The following is a 22,049-nucleotide window of genomic DNA, read 5'->3' on the forward strand; positions in this document are numbered from 1 at the left end:
GTGATGTAGTCATATTTCTGTGTTTCAGGAAAATCTGATAATTCCTCTCTATTTAATAATAATTAACCACTACTTAAATAATTATTCCAATTAATACTGCCTTTATATTAACCCTACACAAAAAAATCTGAACAGTCTGACTAAACCTCTGGTATCGTCATCACCGTTTCAAATCTGCAAGCACCGATATTAAAGATGGTTGGCATAGTGAATTTGAGAATTACTATCGCATTCCTGTGCGTTATTGGTGTTATCACTGCAGCTACTTTGGGTAAGTTTTTATTCTTTGTTTATGATACAAAACCACCCATCTGGACAGTTCATTTGAAACCGAGATGGAGAGTACAGCGAAACTCCTTCAAACCGACAGGCTGTCGGCCCAACAGACTTGGGTTTGAGGGATTGCCGGTTTAGAAAGACTATTTAACTATAGATTAACTACCTTGGGGCTTGATTTCGATGCCGGATTGCGGTGTATCTCCAATATATTTTATATTGATTCGGTCGAGACTTTTCAAATGTCAGTTTAAGAAGATTCTCCGTACTCATCATCATATTATTCACGTTACGTATGTTCATAATTACAAAACAAACCGTCAACACTTTGTGTAAACGTATTGAATGGTCGGTTTGAAAATCGCATTACATTCTGAATAATATTCATTATCAGCTCACAATAAGAGGTTTACCGACTAAAGTGAAACTCGGTAATTGTAAGAGATGATGACGAACCTAACTATTCTTTAACTGTTAAAGCAAATATTAAGACGACTATATGTAAAACAGGATGTCTTAAAATAATTCATTATTTCAGATAAAAGAAATGACGACAAATTAGATGCTGAAGGGTAAGGGTCATTTCATTTCCTCGAAAACAGTGGTCTAGGCATCAAGAGTCCGTAAAGCAGTTCCGTTGAAGCACGACAAAAGCTCGCTACCTTGTAGTCCTGAGCCTGAGAGGTGCAGTAGAAACGAGCATCGAGTTCTTCGGGAATCGTATAGTTAATTGGAGTGGGGGGGATGAATTAGCTAAGTACTAACGATGCGAATGCTTCTGCATCAGATGCCTTTCGGACTAGGCATGATCCATCAACCATAAACTATAACTATATATTGTGTTTTGCTAGTGTGAGTAACCATGCAAAGACCCCAGATCATAAAATTTGGCTTTTAAGCACTGTAAAACTTTTCCTGGTAATTCTCCATCTAATCAGATGGCTGCATCGTTGCCATTTTTATACAGAATTTTACTATCCTATTATGTCTGTTCTTTCCTTTTTGTTGGAATGAAATGAATGGAATTCTTACGTCCTATTTTTTTGCACCATGTGGGCTAATGAAGACGGACAACGCCATCGAGGGTGCAATGGTGACATTTTGCTAAGACAGTGGCATTAGCCTGCTGTTTTTCGGGAAAAGAATCTCTATCGTACACAGCCTGCAGCCTTAAATCAAGCACAATTTCGACTTCTTACTGATTCAATTTGTTTCTTTGCAGTGTTCTTGGAAAAAGGGCTAGCTGTGGTGGCTTAGGGGATGAATGTGGAGTCTCTCATATGCAGCTATGTTGTGAGAATCTAAATTGTGACGCAAAATGGAGCGGTCATTGTTTCTATGATATGCCTAAATAATTTCTCAACTTTTCAAAATAATTATAGTATGAACTATAAGTGCTGAGTTGTTGTTTTTTTATCAAAGTAATCCGAAAGATCTGGATCGCCGAAGTGTGGGGTGAAGTGGGTTTTGGAGCTCTATCAGCTGAGAAACTAAAGATGTTCTTTTATAGATGGTTCCCTTATTTTTATTTATGAAAATGAAAATGCTAATACTTATATGAATAGAAAGTAGCGGTGTTATAATGACTTGGAAAAATACTAGTTTGTCTCACATGTCCATAATTAATTCATAATTAGCTAAATTAGAAGAGAATTTCCAGCAGAATTCCAATGAGTGACCGATCAAGAAAGGTCAAAAAGTCTTTTTTTGATTATCCAGACTGTACATACATAGACATTTCTTATTGGTTAAAATTATATGCAATAAGAACATAATGATATGATTAAGAATACATGATAATTCATTAGAAACATCAAATAGTTTGCTTAATTTGACACTAAAAAATAAGGAAACCCATCTTTAAACTAACAGCTCTATAGATTCGTTCATTTTCCGTGTGTTATTGCACTCACTCGTTACACCCAAAACTATATAAATAGATCTTTATTGTTTGTAATTAGAGAGCTATATTCTGAAAATAAGTTCTGCACTGATCATTAAATGCACCGTGGTTGGTCGCAGTTAACATTCAATTTAATTGAGTCAATTAAACACACTATCGCTCAAATTTAACTTTTTTGGTTCCCTTTAGAAAAAGTATTCGACAAGCGCTAACAACATTCTCGGGCTAGCAACATGCGTTTTAGAGCTAGATTACTCATCGGTACGGCTAGTTAATTCTAGCTCATCTCATGCTGTCGCCATTAGTAGCAGATCTCCAATCATCATCCACATTTTCGGTGCCAGGCTGCCAACGTATCTAACCTTCGATCTGACTAATCCATCGGTCAATGTCGTCGTCGTCGCCCCCCCCCCCCCCCCCCCTTAAGAAATTTTTTTAGAAACATGGTTTGTACACCCAACTGCACCTCACCTCCGACAACTTAAGAAATAAGATGTTTTTACGTTTTCTCCACAAAATATGTTTGAGAAATACCAAATCAATCCTATTTTTTTTTAACCTTTTCAGACTCTCTCAAATCTCTTGAGGCTGGCGCCACCACCGTCTATCGTGGGTATAAATTTGATTATTACGCACCAATAGGTGTCAAATGATTGGCCAGAATTATTTCATCATAATCTCTCGCTTCCTGTGTAAAATTAACACAAATATTTAACCCCACGTTTTGTCTCTGTGACTTACCAACCACACAGGGCATGAGAGAAGGTTTAACGTAAAATGTGGTAAACAATTTATTAAAGGGGTAGATGCGCCATTTTTTTTTACCAATCGCACATATGTCTCAAAAACGGGAATTTTTAGCTAAGCCTACAGTAATAGTATTCACAGCTCACCGTCGAGATTTGAGCCTTCACATCCATGTGTGTTCAGAATTATCCGCGTTTGAAGGTTAAAAAGACGAGTCGTCTTTTTTGAGACACTGTCATTATTATATAGAAAAGACATCTATGGAAACAGGAATAGAAATTCCTAGTTTGAGCTATTTTTGAAGTTCTAGAACTTCTGAAGACTATAAACTACCCAAAATGGCGCACCTACCCCTTTAAGCGAGGCCTAAGGTAAGTTAGTACCTTGTACCGATTCCCCTGTTCAACAGAGCGTTGTGTTGTTCCGTCTATATTATCCCAGGGTTCATACAGCACTTTGCCTCAAAAATTCAAAGACTTTTCAAGGACTCTGGGCTTCGAAATTCAAGGACTTTTCAAGGATATTAGTCTGACAGAATACATATGTACCTAACTTCTGAACTGTGAAATCAATAAAGATAGTTTATATTTGTCAATGGGGTTAATGATAAAAATACACACAATTTGACTCAACTCAAAATTCAAGGACTTTTCAAGAGAAAATGGGTTTTTTTATGGTGTTTTCATAGACTTTTTTTGAAATCAAGGTTTTTCAAGGCAACAGACGGAATTCAGGGGTTTTTCAAGGCTGTGCGAACCCTGTATCCCATCTTCGACAGTAAAAAGGATATTCCGAAACATTTGCCTATATTCCAGCCTCTGATAGATCAGAAAACCTTGGCCATATACCAGTCGACAAGTTTCGAAATAGCTATCAGAGGCAGATGTTTCGGTCTATAAAGATTATCGCAAAACTCCACATATAAAAATGATTTCAAGAAAGTAAAAGATGATCAGGTTTTTGGGTCTCTTTCATCGCTTTTATCAAATGCCGGTGACGTCATATTTTCGGATGACATCGAACCTTTTCTAAAAACTTGAAATATTGTCGATGATTTTTTATTAAATTTCAGACGAGACTGACGAGCGGATTTTCATTTTGAAGAGAGATGGATAAATTTGAGGTCTTTCGACTGTCAAACTTGCATATATATCGACAATTATTTCCTTCTATATGCGTCGTTATTGGTTAAAATGTGAATTAAGGACTTCGACACATTTCCTGTTTTTCTGAAGAGGGCACCCACCTCCTCTCAAATTATCAATTTGGAAAATTGGGCTCACATACATCATAAATGGAGGTGTTTACGTTCAAATTTTAACATAGTGTGTTTAATTTAAAATGTCCTGTGTAATTTCCCCTCAGAATTAACCCCAATTAGCTGCCGGTATTAACCCTAATTTACCCTAGAAATTCATTATATAAAACAATAGGCAGGGCTAGTTCTGCCATTAATGTGACTAAACATTACAAGTGAACTTTAGTTATTTGGGATTTCGTTCACCTCTACGATGGCTTTGAATTGGAAAATTATTGCTGTGATATTTTGTATGTGTGTCGTCATTTCCGCCGTGTCCATAGGTAAGTGGTCTTAATATATTGAGTTTTGGTAAAGGCGACAGTTTGGGAAAGTGGTGGCTTAACGGAACAAATGCACATTTGAAAAAGATTAACGATATTACCACTGACATGGCAAAATTTACACACTGTACACTTCATGGCTTTGTATTTATTTAACAGGGCGACACGCTCGGGAAATTCGGCCGTAGCCTATTTTAACGCTCGCAGTTAGCAGTGGTCCACTGTTCAATTAGCATGACACAAAAGTCCTGGAAACGCACACACGAAATCCTCCATAGCGAATGATAGATTTCAGGACGCCCTGCTCTACTTATTAGTATAATGTGAACGACCGACTGTGGTATTTGCTATGCTTCCTAGTGTGAACGAACCCTAAAGCAAGGTTGAACTCGGCGCCTACGTTCCCTTTTTACACTGACTGGGGTGGGGTGAGAAATAAAGGTCGAGGTATCTTGGTAAGTGTCACAACTTTAAAAAACGGCGTGCATTTACCTTATATGGGAATGCAGCCACGCCTACTAATTTCGATAACAAAATTTACTATACAAAACGACGATAAAATCATAACAAATGAAATTAATTGAACATCACTGGGCATCAATAAATCTATATGAATTTTTTCAACTGATATATTTATAACTAAAATTAACTTACTTCAGTTTTCTTTGCCGTCGTCATAACAAATACGCCAAGCTCTTCACCATTTTGAAGTTCAAAATATAACCAATGAAACAAAGCGGATTGAGAGAGAAATTCGGAAAAACTTGGGACAAGATTAAATATTACGGACGGGATTTTGATTTTGGATAACTGCATCTTCTTTTTTTTTTTAGCTCTCTGGTAAACAGGATCCCAGAGAACTTAATTTCCGAAGATATTCTTTTTAGAATCGCATTCTGCAAATCATTTTTGTGAGTCTTGGGTTATTTTGAGGTTGATGAAAATGCCAACCAATAAAAAGATAGTGGACCACAGCCATATAACGCCCACCACAGCATGCGGATGGTAAAAACGAAACATCCATTTTAAGTCTCATCAAAATCAGTTGAAAACTAAGAGAGTAATAGAATATTCAAGATTTTGGTGCAAGGGCAATAACTCTGCTTCTAAGGGGTCGAAATTCGAATTTCATTTAATTCCATCAAAAAATCTAGTTTTTAGAGCGTTTACAAGCAAATGTTGACGGATGGATCGACGGACAGACAGGGGTGCCGACAATATACGTCCACATAGAGAGATGTGGGCGTATAAAAATACTATTTGGAAATATGAATTTACAAAAGCGAATTTTTTGTACGAAATGTGGGTTACCTTCACGTATAATTTCTGGGAGGGAAGTGTTTCAGATAAAATAAAATTCTGACATCACTTTACTGGAGAGTAAGTTGTTATCATTTTGAAATATGGGTGTTTCTTTTTTTTCTCTTGGGCTATTTGCAAATCTTTTGAATCAATATTTTGTCAATTTCAGAAAAGAGAGAGTCTACTTATGAAGGACTTTTAAATAGCAGGTAACTGAAATATTCTTATTCTAATTCGCGGGTAGGTCATTCTCCATTTTGATTTCAGTGGCTCAACTATACCATTGGTATTGGTTGAACCAACTTCACGCCCCCATCCCAGAAAAATATTAACAGGCATTAAATTGACTTACAGAGGGGTCTCAGAATGCAAGTGAGTGAGTGACCGATCAAGAAATATCAAATAGTATTTTTTTGTTTATCCAGACTGTATATTCATGGTCATTTATGATTGGTTAAACTCTTTATTATATGCAATAAGAACATAATGATATGATTAAGAATACATGATAATTCATTAAAAATACCTATTAATCAAATAGTTTGCTTAATTTGACTCAAAACCAAGGAAACCAATCTTAAATATCCGAAAATATTGAATTTAACGTATACCAAGTTTCATTGCTGTGGAATAACTCCAGTCAGCATATATGAATTCTCCCCTTCAGACTTCACCAATAGTCCATGCACCACACACCTCTCCCGCCCAATCGTATAATAAATATGTACGACTATTTCTTATTTAATTATACTATTATATTCTTTAATTATAGATCAGCGGCGAGGAGAGGGTTGTTTTGTTCTGGTCATAAAGAATCGTGTGGGATCTTCACATGGTGCTGTGACAATCTGTATTGTCACGAACCAATGAAAATAAATGGCGGCCAGTGTAGATACGAGGACTAAAGCCAGTTATTTCAAGTAAAATGGACACAACACTACCGAATCAAGAATATATGATAAACATGTCCCGAATGTGATCTTTCTATTTATAACCCTTTAAAATAAACTAGTTACAGCCTATTAGAATTTTGAATTTTTTTTAGTCATCCTCACCGTTCCTGCGTAATTCAATACACAGCTACGTTGGGGTAGGTCGAGGTTCAATGCACGTTCAAGAGAAAATGAAGTTCTGTTTTCTGATTCAGAAATTGGCCAAGCACTTGACTTCAATAGTTCAAGATAGGAGCCCCCCACACCCTACCCCTTCTGGCAAACCAAGTTGTAGAATATGAACCAGGCATTAGAGCAGTTGTTCCTCAATCGCGGTCCATGCACCCCTAGGATGAATTCGAAATTCTTAAACTTCAAAATAACTTATCAGCTGATCTTTTCCACAGAACAGAGAACCAGTTTATGTGGCTAATTGACGAAGGAGTGATCAGCTGTGAATACTATTACTGATTGGCTCAGCTAAATAATTCCCGAGACTTGCCTAGAACTCTTACAAATAAAATCTTGAAAATGAAATCGTTCATAACAAAATCTAACTTAAAGCCTACAAATTTAATTGCACAAAATTGTTGATTTTTGCTCAGCAAAAAGAGATACACACGTACGATCAAGTAATTTCCAACAAACCATGACTCTATGGTTTTGAATGTGCCGACTGATTAGATGATGAGCGATCAGTGTCAATCAGGATGACATGGACTCAGTTGATGAAAACAAAACGTTGATTGGATAGGTCTAAGCCAGAATTTGGACCAATGAAATTTTCTTTCGCATAGTACTTCGTATCGTTTTGGATTTTACTCAATTATAATTATTCTTAAATATGTACGTTCAAAATGGCGGCAGAATTAAGCGTCCTTAGAGATCTTCAAGCTCGGATAAAAAATGCCAAAATTCCACATGAAAAACTTTCAACTCTGGCCTTGCAGGGAGACGAAGAGGTTGTCTTTAATAAATAATTCTGTAGAATAGGGGGTGATGGTTTGTCTGTGCTGTGGCTCTGGCTTTGACGAACAAGAGCTTGAATGATTCAAAAGTCAGTCACCGGCTTGGTTGAACCGCAAAGAACCACAATCATTCAGATTAACAAGCACAATTTATTAATACCTTCATTGAATTTTAACCAAATTTGTTTCAGCTTGTGAGAGAATTTTTAACTGAATCGGTGAAAATAGATGGCAATGGACCAACATCATTAAACAGTCAACTTTATATAGGTTGGTAGCATGGTTGAGATAGAAGCCTCACCTCACAGGTCGAAAGTGCTGACATGGAAAATGCATCTAGTGGTTCGAATGCAGACCTGAAGCCAAACTTGATTGTTTGGAGGGGCAATTAATATATCCGGAAGAGCAATATTGAATTGGACTGTTGACAAAGAGGCAACTTGCCCCCCTGTACTGCTGTAGCTACCGGCCTGTTCGAATGGAACAATAAACCAAAGCATTGAGTCCTATAGGCTGATGCTGTGCATATGAAATATACCTCGACAGTTGGAAATCTTGAAACAGTAGGCTATTGCAAGATGTAAAACTCTATTTCATTGTATTAACCAACTTCATGGTTAAATTTAAAAGAAAAATGCAGAACTTTATCATTGTGACTGTCATTTGTTGAATTTATTTTGATATTTTTCAGCCTGTTTTTGGGGATTGAAAGATATTGTTGAAAAAATACTACAATTTGATATCGGTAAGTCAATGCTTTGTCAACCAACTTTTTAGGGTGAGCGCAGATGTGTGTTTGAAAATACAGTTAACGTTATTGAAATATTCTTTGTGAAACAGTCTTTGAGTTTAATAAAAATATATCTTGTATTTCTTTTGAGAAAGTCCTGTCATTTCAATAGTCTAAATTCAAGACAAAATGTTTTTCAAAAACAATTGCGATGGACAACTGTACTGAAAGGAGGCAGTGTCTATTTGTCACACCTGATTACAAAAAAAAAAATTCAGTAAACATCTATAATATCTATTGCTTTGACAAACTGCTTTGCTGCCTCAACACTATTAAGTTCTCTGAAGTTTTTTTTATAACTAAATGAAGCCAGGTGTAAACTGATCTATTTTAGATTGTAATCTGCAGAATCCAGCATCAAGATGGACCCCACTTCATGCTGCCACATTTCAAGAAACAGGACCTGTAAGTTTTTATGACTTTTGTAGAGATTGGTTAATGATAATTCTTGGGAAGAATACAATGATTTGAGTGTGAAAAAAACATTGAAGAATTCTTCAGTGTTTACGCAGAAATGTTAATGAACAGGGACAAGGTTGCAATACATGCGTGCATTCTAAATCTGACACCTATAAAACTGAAATTTAAAGATGTTTGTCAATTTTTCTGTAGATTGTGATGCTGTTGTTACAAAATGGCGCTGATCCCAATCTAGAAGATACAGAGGGAAGGTATTTATTTTTATTTTTAAAACAAACATTTCGGTTCAGTGCCCTGCAAAGTTGTTTATTACGATTGTTATGAATCCAAAAGACGTAACATTATTAACATTATTCTCTCATCTCTAGTAGAGATGCCATAACAGAGATGGAAATTGCTAAGTTAAAGATGGGCTTCCTTAATTTTTTAGTGTCAAATTAAGCAAAGTATTAGATAAATTGATGTTTCTAATGAAGTATCATGTATTCTTAATCACATCATTATGTTCTAATATTAAGAGTTTGAACCAATCATAAATGTCCATGAGTCTGGATAAACAAAGAAAAATACTTTTTGACCTTTCTAGATCGGTCACTCATTGGAATTCTGCTGGTAATTCTCTTCTAATTTAGCTAATTATGAATTAATTATGGACATGTGAGACAAACTGGTATTTTTCCGAGTCATTAGAACACCTCTACTTGCTATTCATATAGGTATTAGCATTTTCATTTTCATAAATGAAAATAAGGGAACCCATCTTTAATAACGTTCTTATGGCAAGATTTACACCATTGTACACGGCTAAACTTCTTGATTTATAAACTTTATGTACCAATACCTTGCATAAATGGGTTTATATGAACTTTTGATTTTAATTCTGTTTTTCAGAACACCAAAAGACTTTGCGTCTGCCTCTGATAAAATATGGCCACATTTTGCCATGTTGGGTTTAAAACGAACATCCAGGATAGAACTTTACGAGAAAAAAGTTCTTAAAAGAGTATGTTTATTGCCATTCTTTGACCTCAACTGTTAGAATTATTAATATTTTGATGACAAGCAATGTCAGAGTTACTGGCCTTGAACGAATCCAAAGGCCTTTTTTCGCACTTAAATTTGATTCGATTACCCTAATCAGAACGACGTCACAAATCGAATCTGATTTATACTGCAGGATAAATGAACATTATTCTATTTATAGTTTCCAAGATGGCGGTAAGGCAGGAAGAAATTACCCTGCACGTAATGGTTTTGACATTTTGGACGCCATTACTAAGAGCTACGACGCTCAAAGGTTGATTTACTTGATTAACGTAAATCGATTTGATTCGCTGCTACAATAAATGCACTGATTATCAGCACTAATAGCCATCATTATCAGATTTTGATGAATATTGACCATGGCCTAGATAAGTTTGAAATTGACAATAATTTGACAGGCAGTCTATGAATTACTTCCCTTTATACAATGATTGAAAGTATCAGATCATATTTTTGAATTTTAGGGTGCATCTGGTAACCAAAGAAACCGAGAATTTACCAATAGCATTAAAATGGTGAGTAAATGAAATAAATTTAAATTGTCCAGTCCCCCCCCCCCCAAAAATACCTTATCTATACTTTATACATCAGGATGTACTCAATGCAATGCTTTTGCAAAGAGGTTTTGCATTTTGATTGTACAAGAACTAGAAAATATTGTGTCCATACCCAAAAAAGAAAATAACAAAATTTTAAAAAAAGTACCAATAAAAAGTCAACACGCAATATCTAACTATCCAACAATTTTAGATTAATGGTGAGAACTTGTTTTGGTAGAAATATTTTAGTTGTAACCAAACTGTTGTTCTTTCAGAGTTCGTCAAATCGTCCAGAATCACCATATGCTATAAACAGTGATCCATTTGTAGCTGCAGCAGCTACGGGAGATGTTCTAGCTGATGTTGACAATCATCAAGACCGGTCAACAAAACCAAACTTTAATATGTGGAAATAAGTTAAGGGGAGGAGCTTAGCCTGGGTCAGGGTCAAAGAAATTGTGCCAGTCATTATTTTGGGGAGGAGCCAATACAGTATATGCCAATCAATTGAACCTCCCTCAACTGCTAATTGAACTCATCCGCACATGTATTTCATCATCAAAGTCAGGCAAAGAAATTTATGGGAATCATTTCCAAAAGAGCAGTTTATTTTAATCCAGGTAGAACATGTGTATAAAAAATATCTTTGTCTTACCTGAGACCTGTTTTTCTGACTCTTGCAGGCCAGCATCCGTCACAAAGATGTACCAATATCTATATTTCAATTGCATTTTCCTTGCCAAAATTTTTTTTCCCAAAAGTGCCAATTTTAAAACTTTTTGCCACATGGTATATACATTATTTTTTTTTTAAATTTTGTTATTTTTATTGAACCAATAAATTAATTTTTGTATTTCAAATTCTAATATTTTGCTAAGGAAAGATGGACTCCACAATATGATTATCTTCATTTGGCCAATCAAGAACAAAAATGGCACATATTGTGCAGTAATCCCCATCGACCATGATGACAATCCCCAAAGACTAAGAAGATAACTGAAAGGGGTTGTAAAGTGAGCAATAAAAAAAAAAGATAGTGGACCACAGCCATATACGCCCACCATGCGGATGATAAATATTCAAGATTTTGGGGCAAGGGCAATAACTCTGCTTCTAACGGTCGAAAATAGCTCAAATTCGAACTTGATCTTCGTTCTATGAATATGTATACACATACCGAATCTCATTTGATTCCATCAAAAAATCTAGTTTTTAGAGCGTTTACAAGCAAATGTTGATGGACCGATGGACGGACAGGGGTGCGGACAATATACGTCCACATACAGAGATGTGGGCGTATAAAAATGAATAAATAAATTACTATTTATTAAATAAATATATAATTATAGAAATAATAAATTATATTATTATAAAATTTGCTATTAATATCTTAAAGCCTTTTGCAATTATAGCTATTGGCATTAATGACAAATAAATGCTCTGCTATCAGTGTCTCTGATACACATGAAATTTAAAACAAAATCATTAAAATCCCCTAAATCTGAAGGCATATAGCTCTCTGAATATTTGTACTTCACTATAACTGATATTCAAATTTCAGATATTTGTATAGTCCTCTAAAATCAACTTTACCAGCTGATAGAACTCAATTTTAGCTTGATTTAGCAGCTGATAGCGCTCAATTTCAGCTATTTGTATAGTCCTCTAAAATCAACTTTACCAGCTGATAGAACTAAATTTCAGATATTTGTATAGTCCTCTAAAATCAACTTTACCAGCTGATAGAACTCAATTTCAGCTATTTGTAGAGTCCTCTAAAATCAACTTTACCAGCTGATAGAACTCAATTTTAGCTATTTGTATAGTCCTCTAAAATCAACTTTACCAGCTGATAGAACTCAATTTTAGCTATTTGTAGAGTCCTCTAAAATCAACTTTACCAGCTGATAGAACTCAATTTTAGCTTGATTTAGCAGCTGATAGCGCTCAATTTCAGCTATTTGTATAGTCCTCTAAAATCAACTTAATAGAGCTTAATCTAATCTAATTAGTTACTTAACCATCTTATTTCAGCTATCTGTTTAGTCATCTAATTAGTAAGTTACTTTACCAGCTGATAAAGCTTAATTTCAGCTATCTTTACATAGTGAGAAATTGGACATTTTCAAATTTAGTAACTACCCGAATATGAGAACAAATGCAAGTTTCTGTAAGTCATTACAAAAATCTTATGTAAAATCAGCTTCCATCAAAGAAATAAATAAACAAGATTCATATTCATTCATTCATTAAACCCATTTTTCTCTCATTCACTCAATTCTCCAATAAATAATTCATTCATTCTTCCAATCAACAATAAATAACTTTTACATCAAACCACAAACCTACTTTTTGACCATTTGTTTGGTCAGTGACAGGTGTTGCAGACCATGCTTACTCTTTTTGAAACACCTGATGGTATTTCTCTTTGGAGGAGTTCACAACTATACAACTAATACTCCCAATTTTGTCATTTTTTGGATGAGATCTTTGATTAACGATATTGTCTTGCATGTACAGATTTTTATTTTATCAGTTTGTTAAAATTTGATACACCACCCTTTATCACATAACATTCCATCCTGTTTTATTTTCAGGGATAGTAGAATTTTAAAAACCTGAAATAACACAATTTCTCACATTAAATAACATGAAAATGAAATAAATGGAGTTTTACGTCTTACTTTTCTGCACCATGTGGGCTAATGAAGACAGGCAACGCCATGCAGGGTACAATGAGGAAAATTTTGTCAGGACAGCGGCATTAGCTTACTCTTTTTCAATTTCCAACTGTTGTGTGATCTTAAACGTTCACAGCCTGTAGCACACGGGGTCTCATCCGAACAATTAAAAGCTTTTTCCGTGTAAGCCCGTCTTACCTGTATCACTGACAGAGGGAAAAGGTATCCAAAGGTATCATCTCGACCTATGCCGGGATTGAACCGTGGACCTTCAGGTTAGTGAGCCACCACAGCTCCCTTGTTACATTATATGGATAGTCAGTTGATAGAAGTCAATTTCAGCTATCTGTTATGTTGTTACAAGCTGATCAAGCTTAAAAATTCAGCTATCTGTATAGCCTTCTAAAAATCTACTTAACAAGCTGATAGAGCTCAAAGTCAGCTTTCTCTTTAATGTTCTAAATATCTACTTTATAAGCCGATAAAGCTCAAAGTCAGCTATCTGTATAGCTTTCTAAACATCTCCTTAACAAGCTGATAAAGCTCAAAGTCAGCTTTCTCTTTAATGTTCTAAATATCTACTTTATAAGCCGATAAAGCTTAAGTCAGCTTTCTCTTCAGCCTTCTAAAATCTACTGATAAACTCAAATTCAGTTATCTGTTTAGTTGTTTAAATATTTACTTAACAACCTGATAAAGCTCAAAGTTAGCTTTCTGTTTAGATGTCTGAATATTTACTTTACAAGCTAATAAAGCTCAAAGTCAGCTTTCTGTTTAGTTGTCTAAATATTTACTTTACAAGCTAATAAAGCTCAAAGTCAGCTTTCTGTTTAGTTGTCTAAATATTTACTTTACAAGCTGATAAAGCTCAAAGTCAGCTTTCTGTTTAGTTGTCTAAATATTTACTTAACAAGCTGATAAAGCTCAAAGTTAGCTTTCTGTTTAGTTGTCTAAATATTTACTTTACAAGCTAATAAAGCTCAAAGTCAGCTTTCTGTTTAGTTGTCTAAATATTTACTTTACAAGCTGATAAAGCTCAAAGTCAGCTATGATATCATGTTAATATTTACCGGTGCTTTATTAGACTGATAGAGTCCAATTTCAGCTTTGAGTATCGTAGATAGAGCTCTATTTCAGATATCTGTACAGTCACCTTAATATTTATTTTGTCAGTTGATAGAGCTCTATTTCAGCTATGTGTACAGTCGTCAAATTAATTGGCACACCACAACATCTGTTGACATTATAACATCATTCTCTGTTTCTCCTTTAAGGCTAATGAAAATGAAATGAGTGGAGTTTTACGTCCTACTTTTCTGCACCTTAAGGGCTTATGAAGACGAGCAACGCCACGCAGGGTGCCATGAGGGAAATTTTGCCAGGACAGCGGCATTAGCCTGCTCTTTTTCGATTTCCAACTGTCGAGGGATTTTTAACGTGCACAGTCTGTAGCACACGGGGCCTCGGTTTTTTGTCCCATCCGAACGACTAGACGCTTTTTCCATGTCAGCCCCTCTTACCTGCATCACTGACAGGGGGAAACCGGGTTGAAAAATCCGAAGGTATTATCTCGACCTATGCCAGGATTGAACCCTGGACCTTCAGGTTAGTGAGCAAACGTCTAACTCACTGAGCCACCGCGGCTCCCAGGCATAGTACAGAGGGAAGGAAGTAATATATGGGAAAACTCACTGAGCCACTGCGGTTCCTAAGGCTAATGGAGGGATTAATCCTAGCTGAAAATTTCATAAATAACAATCCAATTTTTAAAAAAATCCACCTACCGTAACTCTGCTTTTAGACTTATATAGATATATCTCTAACACTGATAATAATTTCTGTCACTAATTTCAATTTGGTAAAGAATTTATTTCTAGACCAATATCAATGACCCTTCATCAAGGGTGAAACATCAAAACTAGCTTAAGCGCCTTTGAAAGATCATATGACTATATACTTACCACCATATTGTTTCCTGAGGACCAACATTTGCTGGCATTTTATCTGGCCGTTTTCCTATATTGACTGATACATTTGTATATAGATATTCCTCAGTTATCTTATACACTGAATAGTTCATACCAAGTATATCATTTAAACCATCATGAGGCCAGCGACCCCGCCAACCAAAAAATAAATCATTTCTGAAATAGAAAAAAAAACATGTTTTGGCTATAGAATAACTTTAACTAACTGACAGTGTTATTTATTTATTTTTTTGCCAGTCTGACATTTTTCACTGAACTGTTAAATTTGATCTCAATTTCAACTCATGATGTTTGGCAAAAGAAAGGTAAACTGTGTCATCTAACCAACAGTTCTACTTTATCACTAATTATAATTACTCTGCCAGGCTAAAGAATGTTTAAAGTTTTGAAAAAATATTGGGTCACCTTGTCCTTTGAATCTGTGCAGTGAAAATTTGAGAGCGTAAATGTGGTAAAAATGTAGATCCATCAAAATTTCACATGTGCATGTCTTGCAATCTCTAGCAGTTAGTCCATAGCAGAGGAGTTGTAGGTAAGCCTGTTCCCAAATCCCTTTCATTTTGCAATCAAATAAAATATCATTTAAAAAAATAAGGCAATTTACCTACAGGCATAGATAACAATGACAGACATATACATGTAATTAAAAATGAAAAACTAACCCATGCTCTGAGCGAGATAATTTAGCATGTCGTACCATTTTAAATCTGCCGATATGTTCTGGTGGTCGAGTTATCAAGAGCCCTGATTCCTGGATTCTAGGAGAAAAAATAGGGAAGATCATGTAAATATTTGTTTGTTTTATATCGATCTCAATTTCATCTTTCGGCATCATATAACCCTGAACTCATATACATATAACTCTGAACTCATATACATATAACTCTGAACTCATATACATATAACTCTGAACTCATATACATATAACTCTGAACTTATATACATATAACTCTGAACTCATATACATACATCCCTGAACTCATATACATATAACCCTGAACTCATATACATATAACTCTGAACTCATATACATATAACCCTGAACTCATATACATATAACTCTGAACTCATATACATATAACTCTGAACTCACATACATATAACTCTGAACTCATATACATATAACTCTGAACTCATATACATATAACTCTGAACTTATATACATATAACTCTGAACTCATATACATACAACCCTGAACTCATATACATATAACCCTGAACTCATATACATATAACTCTGAACTCATATACATATAACTCTGAACTCACATACATACAACCCTGAACTCATATACATATAACCCTGAACTCATATACATATAACTCTGAACTCACATACATATAACTCTGAACTCATATACATATAACTCTGAACTCATATACATATAACTCTGAACTTATATACATATAACTCTGAACTCATATACATACAACCCTGAACTCATATACATATAACCCTGAACTCATATACATATAACTCTGAACTCATATACATATAACCCTGAACTCATATACATATAACCCTGAACTCATATACATATAACCCTGAACACATATACATGTGACTCTGAACTCATATACATATAACCCTGAACTCATATACATGTGACTATGAACTCATATACATATAACTCTGAGCTCATATACATATAACTCTGAACTCATATACATATAACCCTGAACACATATACATATAACTCTGAACTCATATATATATAACTCTGAACTCATATACATATAACTCTGAACTCATATACATAAAACTTAAAACATGATATTAAAGGGATTATAAAAAGTTTCCTAAATTTTTTATGAGTATCGGGGGACACATTATCACTTTGCACAAATCAAATTTTCAGTCAGACGTCTGTCGTTCCTGCAATTCCACAAAAAATTTGTGTTTAATGATGTCACTAATTCAATTGCAGAATATGCTTATTTTCGATTAGTGACTTCATCAATCCCTTAGTTTTAGTGGAATTGCAGAAACCACAGATGTCTGATTGAAAGTTGGAATGGTGTCAATTGATGCTATATCAGTGTCCACGTTTCACCAAAAAAATGTAGAAAACTTCTTTACAATTGAATGTTACATAAGGATCTCCTCCACATAATTATGTGGCTGGTAAAGGAATACACGAGTTACCTACCTTGCCGATAGGTCATCATCCTCATTGCCCCACCCCCAATAAGAATTTGAATAACCGTTAATACGCTGGTAGTTATCTCTATTTATAGCTATGACTCCTCCCGCGTAGTTGTAATACATTACACTGTAAAACAAAGAACTTGGTATAGCAAAATTGGTACTGCCTTAGATTGTCGTCTGCATGTACAGTGAAATCAGTTATAAGCTGAATTATCATATGCTCTGACAATGGTGTTGGATTTTCACCTGCAGTGGGACTGGGATAGCTCAGTCAGAATGTAGTAGTATTAGTGTCTGCTAGCACAGTGGGACTGGGATAGCTCAGTTGGTAGTTAGTACTATTAGTGTCTGCTAGCACAGTGAGATAGCTCAGTAAGTAGGGAGTTGGATTGTCATTTGCTAGGACAGTGGGACTGGGATAGCTCAGTCAGTAATATTAGTGTCTGCTAGCACAGTGAGATAGCTCAGTCAGTAGGGAGTTGGTTTGTCATCTGCTAGGACAGTGGGACTGGGAAAGCTCAGTCAGAAGTTAGTAGTATTAGTGTCTGCTAGCACAGTGAGATAGCTCAGGCAGTAGGGAGTTGGATTGTCATCTGCTAGGACAGTGGGACTGGGATAGCTCAGTCAGTAATATTAGTGTCTGCTAGCACAGTGAGATAGCTCAGGCAGTAGGGAGTTGGATTGTCATCTGCTAGGACAGTGGGACTGGGATAGCTCAGTCAGTAATATTAGTGTCTGCTAGCACAGTGAGATAGCTCAGTCAGTAGGGAGTTGGTTTGTCATCTGCTAGGACAGTGGGACTGGGATAGCTCAGTCAGAAGTTAGTAGTATTAGTGTCTGCTAGCACAGTGAGACAGCTCAGTCAGTAGAGAGTTGGATGGTCATCTGCTAGGACAGTGGGACTGGGATAGCTCAGTTGGTAGTTAGTACTATTAGTGTCTGCTAGCACAGTGAGATAGCTCAGTCAGTAGGGAGTTGGATTGCCATCTGCTAGGACAGTGGGATTGCTGATAGTTGAGTCGGTAGTGAGTTGGATTGTCATTTGCTAGTACAATGGTATAGCTCAGTCAGTAGAGATAAGGGTTATTGAAAGTAACAAGTTACTATTCAATAAAAGGCACTGGCACAGGATTAAAGTTTTGTTTACATTATTGTGGTGTTAGTATTTAGTAAACTAAGTAATAGAAATTATATCAACCAGTAGTAGAATTGACTAATCAAAAGCGAGTCGTATTTTTAGCCTTCTAGATGATCAGGAACAGCAAGTTAAATTCATGGCCAAACTTTTTTTCCCTTCGAAGCCAAAATTAAATTTAGATTTCTAAACCTAGGTTTGGAATTTTAAACTGGACTTTTTTTTAAACATCTCATCCTTATAAAGTCACACACTTAGTCACTAGCCGCCACAGATCTCAATGGCCCAGGGGTATAAGGTGTCTACAATACTTACTGATATCTCATCTCATCAATAGCAGATGACAAGTGTCTAGCGTACTGATCACACATGTATAAGTTCTGGTTGTGTTCAGGAAGCAAGTCAGCATCATGGAAAACAAAACAGTCAAATTTATTTTGTTTTAAAGCTTCTAAATATCCAATATTCATCAGTTTTCCTCTGTTAAATTTATCTTTTCCTAGCTAGAAAATATGAAATATAGTTTTATATGGGGGTGCACCAATCTTAAAAACCACCCTAGGGTAGTTCCATGGTTACCAATTAGGACTCTAGTCTTTGAATGGCATTTAGCAATTGTGAGTACGATATATAGACACAGCTTTATGGAACAACAATCACTGGTTAAAGTTTTATGCAACGTTTCGATGTGTTTCCCTCGTTTGCCTGAGGACGATGGGGGAAAAACGTCGAAACTTTGCATAAAACTTTAACCAGTGATTGTTGATCCATAAAGCTGTGTCTATATAATTAGGATTCTAGTTTCCCCTAGTGGAGTACTTCAGAGGCTTTATTGTAAATTTTAGACTTTTTTAGACTATCAGTCTAATTAAAATTAGACCAAACTTTTGTTCCGATTTTTTATTAACTCTTATTTATTTAATATAGCCACTTCAGTTAGGGTCTAATGACAGCCCTCTTGAACGTTCGTCAAATTACCTTTTGACCTAACTCAATGACGTCTGCTTTAACCAATCCAATTTCATCCCTCCCCAGTGCTCGCATTTTGTGATGCTGTGTTTATCAAGTTCGGTCAAAAGGTTAATTTGACGAACTTCAAGAGGACTGTCATTAGACCCAAACTGATGTGGCTATATTAAAAATAAGCAAAAAAAAAACAGAACGAAAGTTTGGTCTAATTTTAATTAGACTGATATAAAATGAGAAACCTTTGGTTATTTGTGCAAACTATTCACAAGTTTTGTTCTCAATATTTTTCTCTTTCATTTGAAATATGGGATAGTCCAAAACTCTTTACTGTGATTAAAGATGGGTTCCCTCAGTTTTATTTATGAAAATGAAAATGCTAATACTTATATGAATAGACAGTAGAAGTGTTCTAATGGAATGGAAAAATACTAGTTTGTCTCACATGTCCATAATTAATGATAATCATAATAATGATTTGATTAAGAATACATGATAATTCATTAGAAACACTAATTAATCAAATAGTTTGCTTAATTTGACACTAAAAATAAGGAAACCCATCTTTAAGACATTTTTGTCAGCAATTTGTACATTTTGCTCAAAACCTTGAGGGTTACATTCCACAGCAGGCTCAAAGGCATCAAATATTTAATTAGTGAGGTTCCAGGCTTCAAAGATTGAAAACAGTGTCCAGGGATTTTGATTTGACCTTACCTGTTCCACCACAAATATCTGGTAATGTATTTTTTGTTTCACCAACATGGAGTGTAGTCTATTTAAAAGTATTTTAAGATGGTGAAGACGGTCGCGATATGGTACTATAACTGCAACTTTCTGCCATGCTGTACACCCATCGGGCTTAAATACCCCTCCTTTCATTACATGCTGGTTCTGTTTTCGAATCACTTCAAACTCTGGAGCTGTGAAAATATCCAACTTGACTAAATCTAAAAGAAAAATTAAAATTCATTGCAAGTTGTTACAGGATTAAGTCACAAAAATCTAATGGTAAGCCAACATAGATGCTGTAAAGGACCATAGCAAAGAATCCTCCATAATAAATTAATCAAAAGCCAGCCTTGAGGGTGTAATTCTCATGGTAAAGAACCATTGTTTAATAATAACAAGCTAATTTAAAAGATGTTCACTTAAAGCTTATAGAGGAAGTTAACTTAAAGGATGTAAAGAGTGAACCCAAACTTAAAGAATAATAGATTGCAGTGAGCCGATCTAGAAAATGTAAAGGATCAAATTCAGACTTACCTAATTGATCTAAATCCACCTTACATTTATCTTTGGCCGTGTTGTCCACACTTAGTATCTGAAGCAACATGGCGGGCGAGGTAAAAATACAATGGCTTCGATAATTAAATAGGGCATACGCGACTAACAGAAACGAAATAAATATCAGCACATTGATAATATAACTTTTACATTTCTTTAATTTACACAACATTTTGGCTGTCTTTTTTTTCCCTCTTCCAATCAGCTACTGAAATGGAAAAACAAAATTGCCATAATTGCACCCAGCATGGTGTTGTCTGTCTTCATTAGCCGATAATAAGGTGGAGAAAAGTAGGACGTATAGTTCGATCCATTTCATTTTCATTTTTATAAAAGATCAACCAATCGAGAAGTTGGTTGAACAAAGACACCAAATAAGGGTTTTACTTGTCGACACTTGCCATGTTTTGCATTTAAATTTGTACTTACTTTGATTCTTAAGATTCTTCAAATCTGTTTCATTGAAAACTCACATATAAATTAAAAATTGCGTATTACTAATGCAAAAAAAACACAAAATTTACATCTTTCTTGTCCATATTTACCAAAACAAAAATTTCGTCGCCATGTTGTTCTAAATATAGACGTCACGTGATACGCTTTGATATTTGTAAACAGGTGTCCATACTTTACAAATGACACAAAACCAACCAAGATTGCGGTATCTTTGAAACGCAAACTTTATTTGAATTAGACAGAATTTTTTGAAAATATCTTCGCTTTCGAAACTTCAGATCTGCGAGCAAAATATTTCCTATGAAAAGAGACAGGTGTCTATATGCAAATTTTGTTCATTAAGGGCAACCTTGAGCAAAATTAATCAAAATTTTACAAATTAATTATTAAATCAAAAAACCTGTTGTTTTTTCAAATAAAAATTATTTATAGGTAATAATAACAGCACAATTCTTCCGTTTCATATTCAAATGAAGTTAAGTTTTGAAAGAGCCACCAGGTACATTAAAGGCACCGACTTAATTAATCGTGGGTGTTTAAATTGCTTTACTAATTACAGCAGGTGCCTTATTATAATTCTGTTTTCATGACTGAAATGATAGAATATGGAAATGAAGGGGATAAAAGGATCTCGTTTGAAGAACGAATCCTCAGTTCCTGGCAGCGTGTTAGAATTACCAGGACTCTTGGAATCGCTGGACTAAAATATCAAGGTAAGATTTACGCTTCTTTCGCATTGGTCAACCCCCCCCCCCCCCTCCCCCCTTTATTTATAAAGCATGCTCTTCCCTTCCCCAACACTCTTTCAAAGGTAGTCACCATTTTCCCAAAAATCTACCATGATGCAGTTTATCAATCCGTCATCCTTTTTTTTGTATGTTATGA

General features: G+C 35.2%; 3 protein-coding genes across 3 annotated transcripts in view; 2 read left to right on the forward strand and 1 right to left on the reverse strand.

Moving 5' to 3' along the window:
• Window positions 1-7,591: 7,591 nt before the first annotated feature.
• Window positions 7,592-11,359, forward strand: LOTGIDRAFT_196603 (hypothetical protein). Its single transcript, XM_009066490.1, has 8 exons — window positions 7,592-7,703; window positions 7,901-7,979; window positions 8,401-8,454; window positions 8,834-8,904; window positions 9,112-9,170; window positions 9,811-9,922; window positions 10,428-10,478; window positions 10,778-11,359. The coding sequence occupies exons 1-8, from the start codon at window positions 7,599-7,601 to the stop codon at window positions 10,916-10,918; spliced, it is 672 nt and encodes a 223-aa protein (XP_009064738.1). The 5' UTR covers window positions 7,592-7,598; the 3' UTR covers window positions 10,919-11,359.
• A 4,455-nt stretch (window positions 11,360-15,814) lies between these two features.
• On the reverse strand, window positions 15,815-20,342 carry LOTGIDRAFT_132073 (hypothetical protein; the record flags this gene model as incomplete). The annotated part of the gene is made up of 4 exons (XM_009066491.1): window positions 15,815-15,929; window positions 17,322-17,444; window positions 18,771-18,958; window positions 20,139-20,342. Coding segments are annotated over 4 exons (630 nt in total), but the record flags the coding sequence as incomplete, so codon positions are not given.
• A 1,486-nt stretch (window positions 20,343-21,828) lies between these two features.
• The window catches only part of LOTGIDRAFT_236211 (hypothetical protein), a 14,097-nt gene continuing 13,876 nt past the window's right edge, over window positions 21,829-22,049 (forward strand). The window contains exon 1 of the mRNA XM_009066492.1: window positions 21,829-21,877. The gene's annotated coding sequence lies outside the window, so the exon portion shown is untranslated. The remainder of the gene's footprint in view (window positions 21,878-22,049) is intronic.

Source organism: Lottia gigantea, assembly GCF_000327385.1.
Source record: "Lottia gigantea unplaced genomic scaffold LOTGIsca_77, whole genome shotgun sequence".
Lineage (NCBI taxonomy): Eukaryota > Metazoa > Mollusca > Gastropoda > Lottiidae > Lottia > Lottia gigantea.